This window comes from Mercenaria mercenaria, chromosome 2, assembly GCF_021730395.1.
Source record: "Mercenaria mercenaria strain notata chromosome 2, MADL_Memer_1, whole genome shotgun sequence".
Lineage (NCBI taxonomy): Eukaryota > Metazoa > Mollusca > Bivalvia > Venerida > Veneridae > Mercenaria > Mercenaria mercenaria.
In genome coordinates this window covers 75,029,822-75,040,964 of record NC_069362.1, presented here as the reverse complement: position 1 = coordinate 75,040,964, position 11,143 = coordinate 75,029,822, and the positions used below count along the sequence as shown (strand labels likewise).

The 11,143-nt window shown below is 35.5% G+C and overlaps 1 protein-coding gene across 3 annotated transcripts in view; it reads right to left on the bottom strand.

The window, feature by feature from the left end:
- Positions 1-582: 582 nt before the first annotated feature.
- The window catches only part of LOC123564337 (uncharacterized), a 66,308-nt gene continuing 55,747 nt past the window's right edge, over positions 583-11,143 (bottom strand). For all 3 annotated transcript variants that reach the window (XM_045357844.2, XM_045357845.2, XM_045357843.2), the window contains 3 exons: positions 3,820-3,885; positions 2,695-2,796; positions 583-1,684 (listed from right to left, as the gene is read on the bottom strand). In XM_045357844.2, coding sequence (XP_045213779.2) covers positions 1,641-1,684; positions 2,695-2,796; positions 3,820-3,885 — 212 coding nt within the window. In that variant the 3' untranslated portion in view covers positions 583-1,640. The remainder of the gene's footprint in view (positions 1,685-2,694; positions 2,797-3,819; positions 3,886-11,143) is intronic.

Sequence of the window (11,143 nt, the reverse complement as noted above, 5' to 3'; positions counted from 1 at the left end):
AAAGGTTTTAGAAGTTTTGGTAAGTTTACAGGAAGTAATAACTGGATACACGTGTACATGGAGAAATAGCAAAATACAGCAAGACTTTCTAATGCACTGAACAAAAGCAAATCCTATAGCTCTATATAAAACACAGCTAGAACACATGGGAAAAGAATAGAAAGATACACTTGTACATAAAGTATATATGATTGAACATGAAGAAGCAAAGAAATAAGAAGATAATCTTGTATATAAAACATAAGTAAGATACACTTGTAATACTGCTGAATATCAATTCTCTTCCTGAGATAAGACAATTTATACATCCAAACAGTCCATACAGTCTAAGCATCAGTACATACTCATTACCTCCTTTTCCCCTGGTACTGTGTACAGTAAACTAACTCCTTTTCCTTTATATGCTCATTGTGTCATAAGTACATATATATATATATATATATATATATATATATATATATATATATATATATATATATATATATATATATATATATATATATATATGCTCATTGTGTCATAAGTATATATATATATATATATATATACACAAAAGTTCCTTTGATTATGTGTATACTGATTATTTTTTCTTTCAATGTCATGAAACACTTCTGTAGTCAGTGTAGTTGTTTGTTTCCTGTCTAATTCAAGCAATACTAGGGCTGTCATTGATTGGGTCTTAGGCGTATCGACGATACCGATATATCAGAAGACAAATATCGACGATACATCGATATATTGATTATTAAGTTAGATTAACGACCTATTTGTTCATATAATACTATATACCTTCCTGTAAATGCTATTTTAAGTTTTATTGCCTACTTTCCATATTTCTGTTTGATTGTGTTGTATTTGTATTTATGAAATAAAAGAAATACATAAAAATTAATAACATCTTTCATTTTTATTTTGCCTTCACTCCTTTTTGCATTCATCCAAATTTACAACTTTGTGAACTTCAGTTGTTTTTTAGGGTCTGAGTGTTTATTTGGGTAGTTTTTTCTCCCTGTAAAATATCGATTTTTGAAAATGGGAATCGATAATCGATCGACAAAAAAAAATCGTTGATACATCGATATCGTTTCTATTGATGACAGCCCTAAGCAATACCCAGATTGATTCCTGATTATATTTTTGCAAACAGATCCATCCAGGATTTCCACTGCTGATGTTATACTTTTGTACCATATCTTTCTGATGTATGTACTTATTTTTTTGTTTATCTGTCCTATAAAGACTGATATTCACATTTTTGTTCAATGTGACATAAATACAGTCTATGTGGTCGCTTGTTTGCTGTCTAATTTCAGTAACACACAGCCTGATAACCCACACTATAGTTCTAGGACTTTTTTGTACTCATTTTTTTTTGCATTATATAGACCATGCTACCTTTTTTTCCTCAGTGTGTTCATCAATATATACACCTATATAGTCCATGTCGTTATTCTCTTAATAAGCATTCCTGAATTCCCCTGTAAACAGAAAAGTTCCACTGACAAAGTATCTACTCGTCTCTTCTGTTCTCAAAAACTGACATTTTTGAATACTAGTGTTCTTTTCTTGCTCTACACATACACCTTTCACTTTCTTCCACCTTCAAAGAAACTACTTGTACTGTATTTTCTTTATCATATTTACTGTTGGTACCTTTTCAACTGTCCCAAGTAATTGGCTCTCTCTGAAATGTAAATTTCATAACACTGATTTTTTTCTTCAAAAGAATGTATTACACATTTTGCATGTGCTTCTGGTACCCTAAAAGAAGTTGAGCCCAATGTCTACAATCAATTTACAGCTGACCTCCAATGTTTTTTTGTTTTTTGTTTTGCTGGATTTAATTAATGTCACATAGACACAATTACTGGTCATATGGCAACTTTCCAGGTTTGATGGTGGAGGAAGACCCCAGGTGCTCCTCCGTGCATTATTTCATCACGGTCGGGTACCTGGGTAGAACCACCAGCCTTCTTAAGCTGGATGGCTTCCTCACATGAAGAATTCAACGCCGCTAGTGAGGCTCCAACCCATATCAGTGAGGGGCAAGTTAATCCAAGTCAGCGACCTTAACCGCTCGGCCATGGAGGCGTCTCATAAAAGAAGATGAGCATAATGTCTACAGTCAATATATAGCAGAGCATTTAAGGTTAATAAACATACTGTCATCTAATTTGTTTGTTTTGGGTTTAACGCCATTTTTCAACAGTATTTCAGTCATGTAACAGCGGGCAGTTAACCTAACCAGTGTTCCTGGATTCTGTACCAGTACAAACCTGTTCTCCGCAAGTAACTGCCAACTTCCCCACATGAATTATCAGAGGTGGAAGACTAATGATTTCAGACACAATGTTGTTTATCAATTAGTCACGGAGAACATACGCCCCGCCCGAGGATCGAACTCGCGACCCTGCGATCCGTAGACCAACACTCTTACCTACTGAGCTAAGCGGGCGGGCTGACATCTAAACTTTTATTTTAATTTGTCATAAACAATACTGATATTATGATCAATCCTTATTATTTATTTACAAGAATTGTAAATTTACAACAAAATGACAAACAAAAGCCATGAAAATTTAGCATATTGGTATAAACAGTATGGTGTTTCACTGACAAAATGAGCAAAAAACTCCCAAGCGACAACCAATTTGCAACTCCAGCTATGAGAAATAAGAATTGAGATTAACCAACCTTCTATGCTGTGCTTTTTCCCATCTGGCTTCAATGTCGGTAGTTGTTGATGACCTTGCTGCAGGATAGTATCACATCTTTTCTCTGTTAAACTCAAAATATCTGAAATGCAGTATTAGATTGTAAAGTATGATCTTCAGGTAAAAAACAAGAAGCTGCGTTCAATAAACGCTTGATGCCCCCGGTGGCATCCTTGTTGATACAAAGCAACCAAAGTCCAAAACAAGGTCAAGTTCAAGGTCAAGGTCAAACTGAGGTAAGGTGATGTCTGAAGATGAGGAATGGTCACAGGTTACATCTGCATTAGTATCAAGTCATTCTAGTAAGGGGTATTGATGCTAGATGAAACGGTCCCATTTGGTTAACCTCATACGGACGGACGGACAAACGAACAAACGGACGGACAGGACAATCACTATATGCCTCCCGCATCAGTAGATGCCGGGGGCATAAAAAGCTCTAAGAGCAAGATTACAGTGAAATGTTCACCAGAGAAACCAATGTGATATACACCGAGGACATAAATTTTAAAGGATTAGCTTCCCCTTGGAGTCTTTGTCATAACAACAAACAGCAAAAACTTTAAAATGATTGATATCAGAGGGCTTGTAGTGATAATGAAATGAAGAACAATATTTGTCAAAACAATTTAGTTAATAAACAAAAATTCAGTATAATTCAGTTCCCATGATATTGCATTTCATTTGGCGGACAATGTCAACCAAATTGTCAACAAGTTCAAAAGGTTCAAATGTTTTACTTTGAGACACTTTAAATTCGACTTAAAACATGAAACTGTATTGTCATAGTCTTAGATATATATGAACATAATTATGAACATGTATATACAACACATTTTATGAACATTTGAGTATACCAGGCTAAATGGCACCCATTTTGTCATGGTTATAATTTTCTACTTTCATTTGTATAGGGTACCATTTTATTGAGACATAAAAACATATGACTACAACAGAACTTCAATTCCCTTCGCCACAACCAAAGTTGAATTTGACTTGAGAAAAGTAATAATTTTGATGGGACTTGAAAATTTCTTATGTATAACCAAAATTTTGAGATGCAATGAATTTCAACTGAATAAGTTATTTCAAAGAAGAACTGTACCTTTATCAATCAGTGTAATCCCTCTAAGGTAGCTTTTCTCAGCTAGCAGCATAATATCAAGCCCATCTGTAAAAGAAACATGAATAATAACTTAAACAGGATAAAATAAAAAATACAGAGCCTGCGCAACATGTTTAAATTTACTATTAGTGACATGCATGAAAGTTCAACAATATTAACTCATGAAATTGATTTTGCTTATTATTATGAAAGGCTTGAAATGCCTTTGTTAATAATGTGGCTGTCATGTTTTTTTTTATTATGAAAATAGAATATATTATTTTTTTGTTAAATCTGATTTTTTTTGTAAGTTTTTTTTCTGTTATAGTAATATCTGTCAAACTAATGCAGTAGAAAGTTTTATTGAATCCATTATTTCTGAATACCTCCCTTAATGGCTCTAAAAAAATTATAACTTCATGGACAGTATTAACTAGAGTTGTCACAGGAGTGAGGAATTATACCCCCACAATATGGCCTTGTCACAGAACTAAGCCAATGGCAAAGCCGAACTTGCTTGACCTTTGACATACAGACCTCAAAATCAATAGGGGTCATCTGCTGGTCATGATCAACCTCCCCATGAAATTTCATGATCCTCGGCCCAAGCATTCTGAAGTTATTGTCCAGAAAAGGTTTATATGTTCAAAGTCACTCTGACCTTTGACCTTTTGAACTCTAAATCAACAGGGGTCATCTGGTCATGAGCAACCTTCCTATTAAGTTTCGTGATCCTAGGCCCAAGCATTCTGAAGTTACTGTCCGAAAACTGTTTAAATGTTCCTGGTCACTGTGACCTTGACCTGTAACCTACTGACATCAAAATCATTAGGGGTCATCTGCTGGTCATGACCAACCTACATATCAATTTTCATGACCCTAGGCCCAAGTGTTCTCAACTTAACATTCAGAAACTGTTTAACTGTTTCCTGTCATTGTGACCTTGACCTTTAACCTATTTAACTCAAAGTCAAAGTTGACCTGTGTTTTATCATGTTTAACCTTTGTACAAAAATTTATGATCCTAGGCCCAAGTGTTCTCAAGTTATCATCCGGAAACCATTTAAATGTTCTGGGTCACTGTGACCTTAACCTTTGACCTACTGACCTCAGTCGAACTTGACCTGTATTCCATTATATTACATCTGTGTACCAAAATTTATGATCCTAGGCCCAAGCGTTCTCAAGTTATCATCCAGAAACCATTTAACTGTTCAGGGTCACTGTGATTTGAACTTTGACCTACTGACCTCAAAGTCAAACTTAACCTGTATTTCATGATGTTACACCTGTGTACCAAAATTTATGATCCTAGGCCCAAGCATTCTCAAGTTATCATCCGGAAACCATTTAACTGTTCAGGGTCAGTGACCTTGACCTACTGACCACAAAAGTCGAACTTGACCTGTATTTTCTGATGTTACACCTGTGTACCAAGAATTATTTAAATAATTATATTTTTTTCTTGATTTGGAACTATTAAAATATTTTAGAAACAAAAATTCATATTCTAATGTTCATAATATGACCAAACTTCAACTTGAAAGAAAGATTATTTTTTAGCCAAATCTGGAGGCATGCTGCTTTAAGCTGCATTCATAAGTCTACCTCATACAGTAACAGTTATGTACTGAAAAAACTTCCAGCTTTTTTAGTGGCAGTATGCATTTATACTGTGTTTAGCTATACAAGTATTATGACTAATCTAAACCTAATGCAAAGTATTGTAAATGTCAAATAAACGTGTTAAATTTTGTTAACATGAACTATATACAGTAAATGTTCACATTCTAAAACATAAAATTTGGGTCTAGTATACCTTTAAGCTGTTCATACTACTGGAAAGTTTGAGTGTTGTATAAAGTGCAAAGCTTACATATTACATTGTATTTTAACAAGAGGGCCAAGATGGCCCTAGGTCGCTCACCTAAGAAACACTCCATAACAGTGTAAAACATGTTTGACCTAGTGATTTCATGGAAACAAATATTCTGACCAATTTTCATTAAGATTGGACCAAAAAATTGGTCTCTTGCGATAAAACAAGCATTTTCTTAGATATGACCTAGTTTTTGACCCTAGATGACCCATGTTCAAACTCGACCTAGATTTTATCAAGGCAATCCTTCTGACCAAAATTCATGAAGATCAACTGAAAAATACAGACTCTATCACATACAGAAGTTTTTTCTTTGATTTGACCAAGTGACCTAGTTTTTGACCTCAGATGACCCATATTCAAATTCGACCTAGATTTCATTAAGGCAATCAACCTGACCAAATTTCATAAATATCAACTGAAAAAAACAGTCTCTATCGCATACACAAGATTTTTCTTTAATTTGACCTAGTGACCTAGTTTTTGACCTCAGATAACCCATATTCAAAACTGACCTAGTTTTCATCAAGGCAATCACTCTGACCAAATTTCATGAAGATCAATTGAAAAATACATCCTCTATTGCATACACAATGTTTTTCTTCCATTTGACCTAGTGACCTAGTTTTTGACCCCAGATGACCCATTTTCGAAATCAGCCTAGATTTTATCAAGGTAATCATTCTGGCTAAATTTCATGAAGATCAGTTGAAAAATACAGCCTCTATTGCATACACAAGGTTTTTCTTTGATTTGACCTAGTGACCTAGTTTTTGACCGCAGATGACCCATTTTCGAACTTGGTCTAAATTTCATCAAGGCAATCATTCTGACCAAAATTCATGAAGATCAATTGAAAAATACAGCCTCTATCGCATACAAAAGGTTTTTACGTGATATGACCTAGTGACCTAGTTTTTGACCTCAGATGACCCATATTCAAATTCGACCTAGATTTCATTAAGGCAATCAACCTGACCAAATTTCATAAATATCAACTGAAAAAAACAGTCTCTATCGCATACACAAGATTTTTCTTTAATTTGACCTAGTGACCTAGTTTTTGACCTCAGATAACCCATATTCAAAACTGACCTAGTTTTCATCAAGGCAATCACTCTGACCAAATTTCATGAAGATCAATTGAAAAATACATCCTCTATTGCATACACAATGTTTTTCTTCCATTTGACCTAGTGACCTAGTTTTTGACCCCAGATGACCCATTTTCGAAATCAGCCTAGATTTTATCAAGGTAATCATTCTGGCTAAATTTCATGAAGATCAGTTGAAAAATACAGCCTCTATTGCATACACAAGGTTTTTCTTTGATTTGACCTAGTGACCTAGTTTTTGACCCCAGATGACCCATTTTCGAACTTGGTCTAAATTTCATCAAAGCAATCATTCTGACCAAAATTCATGAAGATCAATTGAAAAATACAGCCTCTATCGCATACACAAGGTTTTACGTGATATGACCTAGTGACCTAGTTTTTGACCCCAGATGACCCATTTTCGAACTCTGCCTAGATTTCATCAAGGTAATCATTCTGACCAAAATTCATGAAGATCAATTGAAAAATACCGCCTCTATCGCATACACAAGGTTTTTCTTTGATTTGACCTAGTGACCTAGTTTTTGACCCGAGATGACCCATTTTCGAACTCGGCCTAGATTTCATCAAGGCAATCATTCTGACCAAAATTCATGAAGATCAATTGAAAAATACAGCCTCTATCGCATACACAAGGTTTTTCTTTGATTTGACCTAGTGACCTAGTTTTTGACCCGAGATGACCCATTTTCGAACTCGGCCTAGATTTCATCAAGGTTATCATTCATATATTCATGAAGAAGAATTGAAAAATACAGCCTCTATCGCATACACAAGGTTTTCCTTTGATTTGACCTAGTGACCTAGTTTTTGACCCCAGATGACCCATTTTCGAACTCGGCCTAGATTTCATCAAGGTTATCATTCTGACCAATATTCATGAAGAAGAATTGAAAAATACAGCCTCTATCGCATACACAAGGTTTTCCTTTGATTTGACCTAGTGACCTAGTTTTTGACCCGAGATGACCCATTTTCGAACTCGGCTTAGATTTTATCAAGGTTATCATTCTGACCAATATTCATGAAGATTAATTGAAAAATACAGCCTCTATCGCATACACAAGGTTTTTCTTTGATTTGACCTAGTGACCTAGTTTTTGATCCGAGATGACCCATTTTCGAACTCGGCTTAGATTTTATCAAGGTTATCATTCTGACCAATATTCATGAAGATTAATTGAACAAGAGATCACAGAGTGATCTTGGCGCCCACCAATGTGCCATTTTTGAGTGTTCCAAATTTCAAGACTTACTGACTAGCTCAAGGTCAAATTTCATTTCTGTACACAACACAAATCTATGCAAGTGGTCCAAATTTGAAGGCTGTAGCTTGAGAAATGTAAAAGTAGGTCACTAGGTCAAAATCCAGGTCAAATTTTACTTCGGAATACAAAACTATGCATGTGGTCCAAATTTGAAGCCTGTACCTTCAAAAATGTGAAAGTAGGTCACTAGGTCAATGTAAAGGTCAAAGTTTGTTTCGGTACACAAAACTATGCATGTGGTCCAAATCTGAAGGCTGTAGCTTGAGAAATGTAAAAGTAGGTCACTAGGTCAAAATCAAGGTCAAATTTTATTTCGGAATACAAAACTATGCATGTGGTCCAAATTTGAAGCCTGTACCTTAAAAATGTGAAAGTAGGTCACTAGGTCAATGTAAAGGTCAAAGGTCATTTCAGTACACAAAACTATGCAAGTGGTCCAAATTTGAAGGCTGTAGCTTGAGAAATGTAAAAGTAGGTCACTAGGTCAAAATCAAGGTCAAATTTTATTTCAGAATACAAAACTATGCATGTGGTCCAAATTTGAAGCCTGTACCTTCAAAAATGTGAAAGTAGGTCACTAAGTCAATGTCAAGGTCAAAGGTTTTTTCGGAATACAAAACTATGCATGTAGTCCAAATTTGAAGGCTGTAGCTTGAGAAATGTGAAAGTAGGTCACTAGGTCAAAATCAATGTCAAATTTCATTTTGAAACATGAAACTATGCATATGGTCCAAATTTGATGCCTGTACTTTCTAAAATGTGAAAGTAGGTCACTAGGTCAAAATAAAGGTCAAATTTTATTTCGGAATACAAAACTATGCATGTGGTCCAAATTTGAAGCCTGTACCTTAAAAATGTGAAAGTAGGTCACTAGGTCAATGTAAAGGTCAAAGGTCATTTCAGTACACAAAACTATGCAAGTGGTCCAAATTTGAAGGCTGTAGCTTGAGAAATGTAAAATAGGTCACTAGGTCAAAATCAAGGTCAAATTTTATTTCAGAATACAAAACTATGCATGTGGTCCAAATTTGAAGCCTGTACCTTCAAAAATTTGAAAGTAGGTCACTAAGTCAATGTCAAGGTCAAAGTTTTTTCGGTACACAAAACTATGCATGTAGTCAAAATTTGAAGGCTGTAGCTTGAGAAATGTGAAAGTAGGTCACTAGGTCAAAATCAATGTCAAATTTCATTTTGAAACACGAAACTATGCATATGGTCCAAATATGATGCCTGTACCTTCAAAAAATGTGAAAGTAGGTCACTAGGTCAAAATAAAGGTCAAAGTTTTTTCCAGTGCACAAATTATGCATGTGGTCCAAATTTGAAGGCTGTAGCTACAGAAATGTGAAAGTAGGTCACTAGGTCAAAATCAAGGTCAACATGTCAAGGTTCATCTTGCCACTCAAAAATATACATGTGGTCCAAGTTTGAATGTTGTAGTTACTGACAAGAACATTTAAAAGCTTTTCCCTATATAAGTCTATATGAACCATGTGACCCCCGGGCGGAGCCATATTTAACCCTAGGAGGATAATTTGAACAAACTTGGTAGAGAACCACTAGATGAGCTACATTACAAGTATCAAAGCCCTAGGCTTTGTGGTTTGGACAAGAAGATTTTTAAAGTTTTTCCCTATATAAGTCTATGTAAACCATATGACCCCCAGGGCGGGGCCATATTTGACCCTAGGGGTATAATTTGAACAATCTTAGTTGAAGACCACTAGATGATGTCACATACAAAATATCAAAGCCCTAGGCCATGTGGTTTTGGACAAGAGGTTATTCAAAATTTTTCCCTATATAAGTCTATATAAACCATGTGACCCCCAGGGCGGGGCCATATTTGACCCCAGAGAAATAATTTGAATCATCTTGGTAGAGAACCACTAGATGATGCTTCATACCAAATATCAAAGCCCTAGGCTCTGTGGTTTTGGACAAGAAGGTTTTCAAAGTTTTTCCCTATATAAATCTATATAAATTATAGAAATAAACAAAGGGCCATAACTCACTCAAAAATTGTTGAACCAGTCTGATTTTCAGGGGGACACAACTAGGGTACCAATACATCATTCTGACAAAGTTTGGTCAAAATCCCCCCAGTAGTTTCTGAGGAGATGCGATAACGAGAAATTGTTAACGGACGGACGGACGGAATGACGGACGGACGGACCACGGACGCAGAGTGATTTTAATAGCCCACCATCATCATGATGGTGGGCTAAAAATACAGCCTCTATCGCATACACAAGGTTTTTCTTTGATTTGACCTAGTGACCTAGTTTTTGACCCGAGATGACCCATTTTCGAACTCGGCCTAGATTTCATCAAAGTTATCATTCTGACCAATATTCATGAAGATTAAATGAAAAATACAGTCTCTATCGCATACACAAGGTTTTTCTTTGATTTGACCTAGTGACCTAGTTTTTGACCCGAGATGACCCATTTTCGAACTCGGCCTAGATTTCATCAAGGTTATCATTCTGACCAATATTCATGAAGATTAATTGAAAAATACAGCCTCTATCGCATACACAAGCTAAATGTTGACAGACGACGGACGACAGACGACAGACGCCAGACGACGGACGCCGGACATCGAGCGATCAGAAAAATCCACCTGAGCATTGCTCAGGTGAGCTAAAAAGGGCACAACATTCTCCAGATTTTGTGTAAATTCATTTTTTATGATTTAGAATGTACTTTCTGTAATTTCAAATGAAAAGTAAACATAGTGTAATTTAATGGGTTCTATGTCGTATGGAGCGATATAACCACTTGTGTTATAATGTGTAAATAATAAAAAAGCCACTTTCAAGTCAGGCAAGCAAAAACAAATATGCAAACAAGTGACCAAGTATTGCAGTTGCAATACAGAAGTCTCCTACCAGTGAAAAAACAATTTTACTTGACCTTCAATAATAACCTTGACCTGACAACCATGAATCATGTGCACAACACATAGTCTAATCATGGGGAACATTTCTGTCTAGTACTGAAAAATATCCATCAATGCAATTAAAAGTAATGGAGCAGAGACAAATTTTTACTTG